General features: G+C 40.8%; 1 protein-coding gene across 2 annotated transcripts in view; it reads left to right on the top strand.

Annotated features, from left to right (window-relative positions):
• The first annotated feature begins 66 nt into the window (after positions 1–66).
• The window catches only part of chrnb1l (cholinergic receptor, nicotinic, beta 1 (muscle) like), a 20,904-nt gene continuing 8,470 nt past the window's right edge, over positions 67–12,500 (top strand). For both annotated transcript variants that reach the window (XM_042069573.1, XM_042069572.1), the window contains exons 1-8: positions 67–535; positions 6,431–6,564; positions 7,393–7,437; positions 8,038–8,147; positions 9,129–9,237; positions 9,844–9,991; positions 10,956–11,141; positions 12,100–12,323. In XM_042069573.1, coding sequence (XP_041925507.1) covers positions 481–535; positions 6,431–6,564; positions 7,393–7,437; positions 8,038–8,147; positions 9,129–9,237; positions 9,844–9,991; positions 10,956–11,141; positions 12,100–12,323 — 1,011 coding nt within the window. In that variant the 5' untranslated portion in view covers positions 67–480. The remainder of the gene's footprint in view (positions 536–6,430; positions 6,565–7,392; positions 7,438–8,037; positions 8,148–9,128; positions 9,238–9,843; positions 9,992–10,955; positions 11,142–12,099; positions 12,324–12,500) is intronic.

Below are 12,500 nucleotides of genomic sequence, written 5' to 3'. Positions count from 1 at the left end.
TCGTGAATAGCAGAACGCCCTGTACTCCACCCTACCCACCCACTCACTCACCCACACATGACTAGAAAAAAATGGCAGAAAGGAGAAAGGAGAAGGTAATACGCTTGATTTGATCTCTGTTCGCCTGAAGAAAGGCCTGCTTAGCCTTAGCCAACGTGGTCGCAAACGCGCGTATCGCCCCCCGTTATCAAAGAAGTCACAGAGGTGTGTGTCTGTGTGTGTGTGTGTGTGTGAGATAGCTGTGATATGTGTGTGTGTGTGTGTGTGTGTGTCTGAATGTGTGTGTGTGTGGGAGTGTATGTGACAGCTTGTATGCGTGAGGGTATGTGTGTATGAGAGTATGCGTGGTAGGTGAGCTTGGAAGCCTACTGGAGTCACCTACTGCAGAGAAGGACTGGCTAAGTGTTGCGTTGGACTGCCGAGCGACAGAACGGGAGAAAAAGAGAAAAGGAGAGAGTTGAAGTGAGGAAGAGGAGGAGGATGAAGGAGGCTTTTCTGTGGCTAGTGTGCAGCTGCTATCTGCTCACCCTCACAGGTAACATTTGTGTTTGCATGTGTGTGTATGTGTTTGTTAAGTCAATTATTAATTAATACTTTTCTATTTGATCAGTTTGATTTTTAATGGTTTTAGAAAAAACCTTTCATTCTGGTATGTATGTATTTGTGTGTATGTATGTATTTGTGTGTGTGTGTGTTTGTGTGTGTGTGTGTGTGTGTGTGTGTGTGTGTGTGTGTGTGTGTGTGTATGTGAAATGCCTTGTGTGAACATGTAACCTTTCTGTTGTGTTACATTGCCATGTGTTTATGTGCGTGTGAGTGTGTGTACATGAGCGTGTGTTTATGTGTGTGTGCCTTGTACTTAGCAAGTGGCTTAGCTCTGTAAGAGGGGACTTTGCTATGTTTCCTGGCTCACACACACACACACACACACACACTCACTCACTCACTCACTCACTCACTCGCACACACACAGACAGGGAATTCAAGGAAATTACCAGTGCATGAAAATATAAACATACTGTATATTAACATAAAATGCCAAACAAACTTTTATTTGGAAACAGTTGGCAGGAATCATAGTTGATAACAACTGACAGTTGAAATGGCTGAACAGTTAAATAGTTGAGTAGTTTAAATAGTTAAATTATTTAATAGTGAATAATTGTAGTGAGGACATTTATTTTGAAACAGTTGTGGGCAGAGGAAATAGTAGTCGTAAGAGAGCCAGATTGTATGCTTAAAGCCTGAGACAGAGTATATAGTTTAAAAGTTGAATGTAGATAGTGTAATGGATGTTGATAGACAGAAAGTTGAATGGATGTTGATAGGCAGATTGTTTAATGGATGTTGATAGATAGTTTAATGGGTGGATGAGTGAATGGTTTGAAGAGGATGAATGGATAGAAAGTTGGATGGAATGTGCCTTACAGTATATCCTTGTAGAATGGAGAGACACAGAGAGTTGGCCTAGTTAAGCAGAAAGCAGTTGATACAGGTGCAATCAGTTTAACTGGCCCTTTGATGGGTCCTAGTTGAGCAGCTGGAAGTTGATACAGGTGCAAATCAAGTTAATTAGTCCATTGTGATGTCATAGTGCTAATGTAAAGTCTATGGGGAAAAATAAGCTTGTTTTTTGTTATTTTTCTCAAAAAGTATAAAGTTTACAAAAGTGAAAAATACATTCCTCAAGTGTCCTTTTCAAGACCTACGTTACAAAGTTTGAACAAAGTTTCTACGTTAAACGGTTAAAGCTGAATTAGACGCAGAAATTTGGTGGGAAGAATAAGAAGAAGAAGAAGAAGAAGAAGAAGACTTCGGATAACAGAACAGTGCATTTTCATGCACTGTAATTAATTGAATTATAATTAATACATTTTGAATTAATCTGATTTAGACCTTTTTCACATTTAGTAATGGCAATCCACTTTTGCTTGGACACTCCTGTATCTGCGTCGTATTTATACTTTTATTCACGACCGTTATTTAGAACACATTAATGTAATGCTCCATATATTAACGTAATGGAATCAATTTAGCACTTTCCTGATGTTAAATAGCTGGTCTGTTTGTGGCCTGTGGAGTGTAGGGCTCTGGTGGGGGGGAGGCATGTGAGGCTGGCGAAGTCTCTGCATAGCCTCTCCCCCGGACCTGTCCAACAATGTTACAGGGAAATTCCTCTTTATCTTGACCAGCCGGAATATGGAGAGAGCAGCACGGTAGATAGATAGATAGATAGATAGATAGATACTTTATTGATGCCCAAGGGGAAATTCAAGTGGTAGCGTATGATAGCGGGGGTGAGGGTATACTCGTGTGATAGTGTGTGTGATAGAGTGGGTGAGGGTATAGTCGTGTGATAGTGTGTGTGATAGAGTGTGTGAGGGTATACTCGTGTGATAGTGTGTGTGATAGAGTGTGTGAGGGTATACTCGTGTGATAGTGTGCGTGATAGAGTGTGTGAGGGTATACTCGTGTGATAGTGTGCGTGATAGAGTGTGTGAGGGTATACTCGTGTGATAGTGTGTGTGATAGAGTGTGTGAGGGTATAGTCGTGTGATAGTGTGTGTGATAGAGTGTGTGAGGGTATACTCGTGTGATAGTGTGTGTGATAGAGTGTGTGAGGGTATACTCGTGTGATAGTGTGTGTGATAGAGTGGGTGAGGGTATACTCGTGTGATAGTGTGTGTGATAGAGTGTGTGAGGGTATACTCGTGTGATAGTGTGTGTGATAGAGTGTGTGAGGGTATACTCGTGTGATAGTGTGTGTGATAGAGTGTGTGAGGGTATACTCGTGTGATAGTGTGCGTGATAGAGTGTGTGAGGGTATACTCGTGTGATAGTGTGTGTGATAGAGTGTGTGAGGGTATAGTCGTGTGATAGTGTGTGTGATAGAGTGTGTGAGGGTATAGTCGTGTGATAGTGTGTGTGATAGAGTGTGTGAGGGTATAGTCGTGTGATAGTGTGTGTGATAGAGTGTGTGAGGGTATACTCGTGTGATAGTGTGTGTGATAGAGTGTGTGAGGGTATAGTCATGTGATAGTGTGTGTGAGGGGGATCATTTAACACTCACAGTTTTAAAATGATCTCTTAAAAGAGTTTTGGGGAATTTAACTTTGTATGGGATATACCATTTAAAGGCATTTCCCCCCTGAAATTAGGCTGTGCCTACTTCAAAGGGCTCTGTTCCCACCTATTTTAGCCTACCATCAAAGGCTTGACCTTTTCAGAAAGCTTTCTTAGAAAACAATCAGAAACATTGTGTGAAATGCTGGCACAGAGGTTAGAATATTGTTTTTTTTCTTTCTACGGGGTTACAAACATCTATGAACTGACCACATTTCAGCCCTCTAAGTCACTTGAGGCCCTTAGGAAACACAACTGAGCCCTAGCACCAGGTCTTGTGAAGCTGTGTGTAAAAGTAGATCAATATAGAAGAAAAGATGAGCTTACACAATTATTTGTAAAGGTATGTCCATGCGTTTTGCAAAATGCACTATGGAGACTTCCCATAGAGCCTTTTGTTACCCAAAATGCATATTGACAATAAAAGGCTTACTGTACTGTACTGTATATGAACCCCTTGGTGTAGAAGCATAATCACGCTTTCAAATGAAAGGTTACACTCTGAAGTTTCATGCTTGTATTTGGATTGTATGTCAGGGGGGTAACACACAGTAAGGGTGTATGAATTATCATGAATTCATGCATGAATTAATTAATGATATATGTATTACTTCTTTCCTTCATATCTCATGAATCATCAGGAATTTACATGAGTTCATAGTTTGTCATTCATGACTTCATACATGAACAGCACATCATCTAACACAACTTTGCAGTTGCATGAGGTAATGAATGAAACACTATGAACTAATGTCAATACCTGATGATTTATAAAATATAAAGGAATGAATTAATGCACAAACCATCAATAAATATATATATATTGGATGAAACAGCATGGATATTTAATTTATATGGATTTGTGTGGACATTTCAAGACCCAATATGCTATATCTACATATCGCTAAGGATATACACTATGGCTAGAGGGTAGGGAAGTACCAAGGGGGGAGGAGGAAGGGGGGCAATATTTAATTGAGACATAGTAAGATATAGATTAATTTGACATTGTATATCACTATACATATTGTACATGGAAAAGGTTGTCCAAACTTTCAAATGGTGTATAATATTACTATGCTACATAGCAATATGTAAGGGATAATGGACGACATGGTGAAATTAATGCACTATTTCATAGGTGTTCAAATCACATATGTTAATGCACGCTCTAAATTACGCAGGACAAAGGGAAATTCAAGGAGTGGAATAAGGTGCATACAAGTGATTGAGAACGTTGAGGGGAGCAGAGGGAGGGGGGATGTGTGCCAGAACAGAATGTTTCATAACAGGTTTTTAAGGGGAATTCCAGTGATTTTTCACATAAATCTCCGTTTCGTAAGGTCACCAAGTACTGTCGGTACAGAAAAAACCCCACAAACAATCGGTTTTACCTAGCTCAAGTTGCTGCAGTCAGCAGCTAAGGTTGTGCCAGGCAGCTACAGTGCTACACTCTGGGGGCATGAACATGGGTGCTCATGAACATGCCCTCAGAGTGTAGTGCTGTAGCTGCCTGGCATCTGTAGCTGCTTGCTGCTGCAACTCGAGCTAGGTAAAACTGATTGTTTTCAGGTTTTTTTCATACCAACAGTGTTCGTGACCTTGAGAAACGGAGATCTACCGGTATGTGAAAAATCACTGCAATTCCCCTTTAACACTTAACATTTAACACTTGTGGTTTTCCTGTTGAGGTTGGTGAAAGGTCCACAGAGCCTTTCCCCAGGAAAAGTTGCAGGGAAATTCCTTGATTCTGTGAAGAAGCTGTGTGATTCCGTGTGATTCTGTGTAAAAGCTGACACTTTTATACAAAATCACTTACAAATGGACTGACATTCAAGCAATACAGTGAAGAAATGTAGATCTTAGAGTAACAATAAACAACAATAAACAATATTCTCGACATTGCGGTGAACACAACCTAGCACTAGGATACCTTATTATCCACATTGCGGCCAATTCCGGTTTCGGTGAACACAAAAGCAATTTGACAAATGAAGTGGATTAATAAAGGACAACTGTTGTCAACTTCAGACTAACACTTTTTCTGTTAGTCTGATAGATAGTCATAACTATCTTTTAGCTTTTCTTATCCCAAGGGAAATTAAGTTATATTTTTTCATACCTGTATCTACATTTAGGAATCACATATCAACCATATTAGCTCAATCTTGCCTGCTAGCCTGTTTGCATTTAGTGTTCTGGTTAGCTGTTCTTCCAAAGCTTTTACTGAGCAAATTGACTGTTAGTTCAGACAATGGAAGTAATCTGACCTTGGTCTGGTGTGACTCAGGAGCCAAGTCAAGGCAAGTTTGCTGTAGAATCCAATGTATGTGCATTGTTTGTTACTTTCAAATGAATCACAAACAAATACCCTGCGGGTTCATGTCTGTTGATACATTGCAGTTGTGGGTGACACTATTTGATGTGTGTTTCTAAGCTCTCTCCCTGTGGCTGGGAAGGGTTTTTATGGTGCACTGTTGTTTAAAAGAGCTGCAGCTCGGACTCTGGGGCGGCCGACGTGATTTAGAGGACAAAAATGGAAGGGAGTTTATGAGCTGAGTGACAGGAAGAATAAAGTGTGTGTGTGTGTGTGTGACAGAGAAAGAGAGAGAGAGAGAGAGAGAGGAGGTGAAGAGGAGGTAGTAAAAACCCTGGTCTGTTTGTCAGCTCTCACTTGGTTGTCACAGTTGCATAAAGACTTCAACATCTTTTGTGTTCATAGAAAGCACTTCCTCCAGCACCTGCTGCCTTTAAGCCATAATCACTGGGAGTGGGTTAGACCAGTTAGCATATAGGTAGCCTATTCCTTAAAGGAAGCTATCAGCTGGCTGCCTGGTCTTACCCATTCCATGTGGATTATGCTAAGCTAGGCTAATGGTGTCAGACTGGGTTATTGCACACACAGCGTGACATGACACTGTCATGAACACATGACACTCTCATGACATGAACCCTAACCCTACTCCTAACCTCTAACCCTAATTCCAACCCTAACCCTAACTCTAAACCTAACCCTAATCCTAACCCTAACTTGTTATGACAAAAACCGAATGACACTTAATGACAGAAGCGTTATGTCATTAACGTTTATGCCTTGTTTATGACACATTCATGACAGTGTCATGTCACTCTTATGTCGATACTGTCAAGTAAAGTGTAACCGTATTCTCTTATCTAACTCTGGGGTAGACAGTAAATACGTGTATTTCCCTAAACGTTGATGTGTTCCTTTTAAACTGCAAGTTGGGGCAGTATGTAGATGATTTACTAGTACTTGAGTGGTACAGATGTATCATTTATGCTCCAGGGGCCTCGGACACAGAGCGCCACCTACTGGACAAGCTGTTTAAGGACTACAACCTGAAGGTGCGACCAGCACGGACATGGGACGAGAAGGTGATGGTCAGGGTTGGGATGACCCTAGTCCAGCTTGTCAGCCTGGTAAGACACACACACACACACACACACACACACACACACACACACACACACACAAACACACACAAATATGCACAAAACAATGAATCGGGTCAGTCGGGAGTGTACCACACACACACACACACACACACACACACACACACACACACACATACACACACACACACACACACACACACACACACATTCAAAGTCAAGCACAATTGCATTATCTCTCTTGTAGGTGACTACAGACACAGAGAACTTAGCACAGGCTTCTGGCATGTGAAGGTTACGGTCAAAGTCATGACCTCTATCCTACAAATCATCCACTTTCTCTCTCTCTCTCTCTCTCTCTCTCTCTCTCTCTCTCTCTCTCTCTCTCTCCCGTGTCACACACACACACACACACACAGCAGTGTCCCCTACACACAAGCACAAGTACTATATACATTATTTCACCATTTCTCCATTTATATTTTATCATTCTCTTAACTTGGTTTAGTTTAGTTTAGTTTCCTTCTCTCTCTCTCCCTCTAAGTGTTGATTCCTATGGCATTCTCAGCAGGGTGCAGAAGATCAACCTCTCAGCTGCCTGTCAGTGTCAGACCATACTGATGGGCTTTCCCAGTAACAAACACACACGCACACACACGCGCACACACACACACACACACACACACACACACACACACACGCACGCACGCACGCACGCACGCACGCACGCACGCACACACACAAATACACACGCACACACGATCACACACACACAGACACACGCACACACACACACACATACACACACACACACACCGTTTCGGTTCATAAGATAATGTATTTCTTGCCCTGCAGGATCAGAAGAATGGTGAGATGACAACCAATGTGTTTATGAATATGGTGGGTGCCATCCCATTTATCCTTATATATGGTACAAGCCGCCCTCTGCCATCACCCCCCCCCCTCTCTGTATCTCTTACTTCCACACTTTCCTCAGTCCACTGCCCCCCCATCTTTTCATCCCCAAATTGCCTTGTCACTTTTTATAACTGCAAATAAGTTAATCTGTATCCCTCTCACAAACTCTCTCTCTCTCTCTCTCTCTCTCTCTCTCTCTCTCTCTCTCTCTCTCTCTCTCTACGCTCTCACTCTGTCCATTCTCGGCCCCTCTTCCTCTCTGCTTGGCTCCATGTTCTTCTACTCTGTCTACTCTCTTATTAGTATCCTTGTGCTAATGGGAACTGTAATGCTGTGTGTGTGTGTGTGTGTGTGTGTGTGTGTGTGTGTGTGTGTGTGTGTGTGTGTGTGTGTTTATAACAGTAATAGTTTTACAACTGAAAGAAACACCAACAAAGCTATAACTTATGTCCCTTCTCATAATCCAAACAAAAATATTTTTTATCCATTTTTTTTTTGGTTATTTTTTCTTTTGTATAATCAAACCATGATTACCTTTCTGTACTGCCCTGTCTTGTTGCTCTCTCTCTCTCTCTCTCTCAGGCCTGGACAGACTACCGGTTGTCCTGGGATCCAAAAGAGTATGACAATATTGACGTGCTCCGAATCCCCCCAAACAAAGTGTGGCGTCCAGACGTATACCTCATCAACAAGTAAGAGAACCCCACTATCCCACAATGCAAAGTGAGCAAAGCCCCCTGTGAAATGCCCACAAGACAAAAGAAAATTATAAGTATTGGAGGTTCCCAGTTGACAGTGGAAATATTTTTACATTACACATGTTGTAGCCTATCCTTGAACTTCTGTGACACAATATTTCTATAATGGTTGTTAATATTGTTAATATATACTTTACCTGATTAAAACCTAGAGTTTTTGGAGACTTTTTAGGACTTCCAATGCTCTCTTTTCTGTGAATAACACTTACGAAAAAGAACTATATTAATACTCTAAAATTTCTATAGTCGTTCTATGGTAGTGTATACAACATAAAGTACTATAGTATTCCTATGAGAGTATTATAATATTTTGTCCAAAAATACTATGTACTAATACTAATACAATCCCTATAGTTCTTTTTGGTAAGGGAAGTATTGCTGTTTCATCATGAAGCTTTTCATAGTCATGAAAAGCTTGAGCAAGAACTACCTATTGCCAGTGAGATTTCCCAACTCAAAGGTTTCTGTCAACAGGACCTTACTGGCGCTATGCCAACAAGCCTCTTTAGCCGAGCTTGGCACGGCACGTGTCTCCGCAGTTAACCATGCATTTATGACATGTGAATTTATAGGTAACCAGAGCTATGCCACCCGAAGATAGACACCTCGTCGGTTCACTCACTCACATGGATAACTTTGTCATTAAGTGGCCCTTGTCATGTTTATTATAGTTGGTGTTAGCGTCAAGGCATGAAGCTCTTATGTGCATGGGCATGTGCCAGCCATGTGTTTGTGTGTTTGTGTGGCTCATGATCTGGTAGGGACTAGTGCTAGAAACATGAAAACATGTTCTCATTTAGGACAGAAAAGCAAAAAAGTACCAGAACCAGAGGGTTGTTTTGTGCCACTGCCTATTTAATAATAATTCAATTAAATTATAATTAAAATTATATATATATTTTAAAATTCATACAGCAATGACGGGCAGTTTGATGTGGCGCTGTATGTGAACGTGCTGGTCAGCTACACTGGAGAAGTGTCCTGGCTCCCCCCAGCCATCTACAGAAGCAGCTGCTCTATAGAGGTAACCTGGTTAGCCTGGCAGCTAATGCTAATACTCTTAGCAGTCAAAGTGGAATTTAGTTATGAATTGTATTTTCATTTCCATTAGCAGTTAGCAGTGAATGCTAGTACTTCTGGGGTCAAACTTCAATGGGATGTGATTTGTCACGTCATACAATTGTAATGTGATGTTATCCATTGTTTTATGACACATTTCCTGAATTTCCCCTTGGGGATCAATAAAGTATCTATCTATCTATCTTGAAAACTATGTTAGCATCCAACGTGCTCGTTGTGCTTGCATTAGGAAGTTCTGGTCTTAGGCTCTGTAAAACACCTTGAGACAATGTATATTAATAGTGGTGCAATGTAAACAAACAAAACTGAATTGAATTAATTATTTAAATGAAACAACATTTCATTTTATTTATTTATTTGTTTATAAGGACAACACACATTAAACATTTCTGTAAAAGTGCCAGTGTTAGTCAGTCGGCTAATTTTCAACGGCAGTCCCATGGCGAGCTGTTGTAATAAATGGTGCTAGCTTAAGCAGTTTTCCTCAGCAATATTCTCTTTATCACAGAACGTGACCCTCTGCAATGATAATGCCACATCTCTCCTACAGGTGGCCTACTTCCCATTCGACTGGCAAAACTGCTCCATGGTTTTCCGCTCGTACACGTACGACTCATCAGAAGTGGACTTGCAGTACGGACTGGACGAGAATGGCAATGAGATCCACGAGGCGGTTATTGATGAGAATGCTTTCACAGGTCAGTATAGATATTGGGTTGTGTACGATCTCAACCTAATGTCTCTATTGTATAAGTATGTAAACTCTTAACCTGATGTCTCTATTGTGTAAGTATGTAAACACATAACCTGATGTCTCTATTGTGTAAGTATGTAAACACATACAGTAACCTGATGTCTCTATTGTATATGTTTGTAGACTCATACATTTATCTAATTTCAACCTTGAAGGAGAAGCAAGAAGCAAAAATATCTCACGAAGAAAGAAATATTTGAAAAAAAAAACACAATTATTGGCACCCCTTAATTAATAATAAAAAAATAATAATATTTTGTCAAGCCTTTATCCAAAGTGACATTAACATATGACAACAATAACATTCAAGCAGCATTGTAGAAAGGAGGCTTTAGGGTAACAATGAATACTGCTTTTACAAACCCAGAAGACAATCACAGTAGTTAAAGTATCAACCAGAGTGTAATTTCAAACCATATACAGACTGAAATTTCAAAACATAATATTGAATGATAACCGTATTCTGTCTCAGTGATAGATATTTAAAACATAATATTGTACTATAGTATTCTCTCTCAGTGATGAAATATTTAAGACATAATATTGTACTATACCAGTAACCTCCTACCCTGGAAATCCAGAGTTCTTGCGAGAGCGTGAGCAATGTTGAAGGACAGTAAATATTGGTCGTAGTGTTATCCAGTTGCGTGCAGTGAGATTTTCAAATGCATGCTTGTTGCCGCCCCTCGAGTTGGGCCATTACATTGTTCGTGGCCAGACCCTTAATCTTTCTAGATTACCAGGGTATGGATTTTCCAGGCTAGTAACCTCTCTCAGTGATGAGATATTTAAAGCATAATATTGTACTATACCTGTATCCTCTCTCAGTTTTGAGATATTTTTGTGAGGTTCTTTGACCTCGTGTTCTCCAGTAAGTCATCCTTTCATGTTCCACTGTGCTTCTCCAGAGAACGGAGAGTGGCAGATTTGTCACCGGCCGTCGCGTAAGAATGTGGGGGACGACCTGTATGAGGACATCACCTTCTACCTGATCATCGAGAGGAAGCCGCTCTTCTACATCATCAACATCATCGTGCCCTGCATTCTCACCAGCGTGCTGGCCATATTTGTGTTCTATTTGCCACCCGGTGCAGGTGACCTACAGTAGACCAAACACACACACACACACACACAAAAATGCTTGTGTAATCACAGCAGGTCTCTCTCTCTCTCTCTCTCTCTCTCTCTCTCTCTCTCTCTCTCTCTCTCTCTCTCTCTCTCTCTCTCTCTTCCTCTCTCTCCCTATTTCTATCTATCTCTCTTTCTGTGTGTGTGTGTGTGTGTGTGTGCGTTTGAATGTGTGTGTGTGTGTGTGTGTGTGTGTGTTTGAATGTGTGTGTGTGTGTGTGTGTTTGAATGTGTGTGTTTTTCTCTTTCTTTCTTTCTCTTCCTCTCTCTTTCTCTCTGTGTAATAATAGCCTAGACTAGGCTACTACCAATCACTTACATACAGCTACCTGTGATGTAATCACAGAATGAGGGAGAAAAGTAGTACGAAATCCAAGTGTCTGTGTTCTCATTTGCACTATGGGTTTCATTCATTGACCAATTAAATGAGCGGAAAACGTTCCTCTTTTTGAAACTTTTACAATTGTACACCTACTGTATGCACTAGCCTGAGAAACAGATGGATAAACAGTGTGTTTCATGTTGTGAAATGCAGTGTTTGTGTTGCAGTGATCTGTCTTTTAATGTGTTTTTTGTTGAAGAGTGAAGATACTTTTTATTTCTTTACATGAAATTAAAAATGTGAAATGTGTTTACATGATGTGTTGAGGGAAATCTGTGCAATGAAAACTTCCCGACTATTTACCTAGGTTCCTACATTGATTTAGGAACATCTCTTGAACTATACATGGGAATACATTTCTTTTCTTCATTCTTCTTTATGATCAAAGACCGATCGGATTCTGTGCTTAAAACACAAGTGTGGTTAATACATGGTTTTGTTATTTTCATTTGCATAAAACACTGTCCTGCGGTTTATACACAATGTGGCTATTACACAGGAAATCACTGTATCTGTGTTCTCCAATGGGGTGTTTGGTACAGGCGAGAAGATGACCTTATCCATCTCGGTCCTCATCGCCCTGACTGTGTTCATGCTTCTGCTGGCGGACAAAGTCCCCGAGACCTCGCTGGCTATCCCCATCATCGTCAACTACGTCATGTTCACCATGATCCTCGTCACCTTCTCTGTCATCCTCAGCGTGGTGGTGCTCAACCTCCATCACCGTACTCCCAGCACTCATCACATGCCGCTGTGGGTGCGCAAGGTAAGCAGTGTGTGTGTGTGTGTGTGTGTGTGTGTGTGTGTGTAAATAACAGAAAACAGAAAAAGACAGTTGGCAATTTAACATAATCTCAACGTGATCACCAGCAACTCTCAGTAACAGCACATGTGCATTTAATACTCAAATAGTCCTTTATCCTAGTTTTAAACTGTGTCATTG

Source organism: Alosa sapidissima, chromosome 18, assembly GCF_018492685.1.
Source record: "Alosa sapidissima isolate fAloSap1 chromosome 18, fAloSap1.pri, whole genome shotgun sequence".
NCBI classification, from domain to species: Eukaryota; Metazoa; Chordata; class Actinopteri; order Clupeiformes; family Clupeidae; genus Alosa; species Alosa sapidissima.
This window is presented reverse-complemented; position numbering and strand designations above follow the sequence as displayed.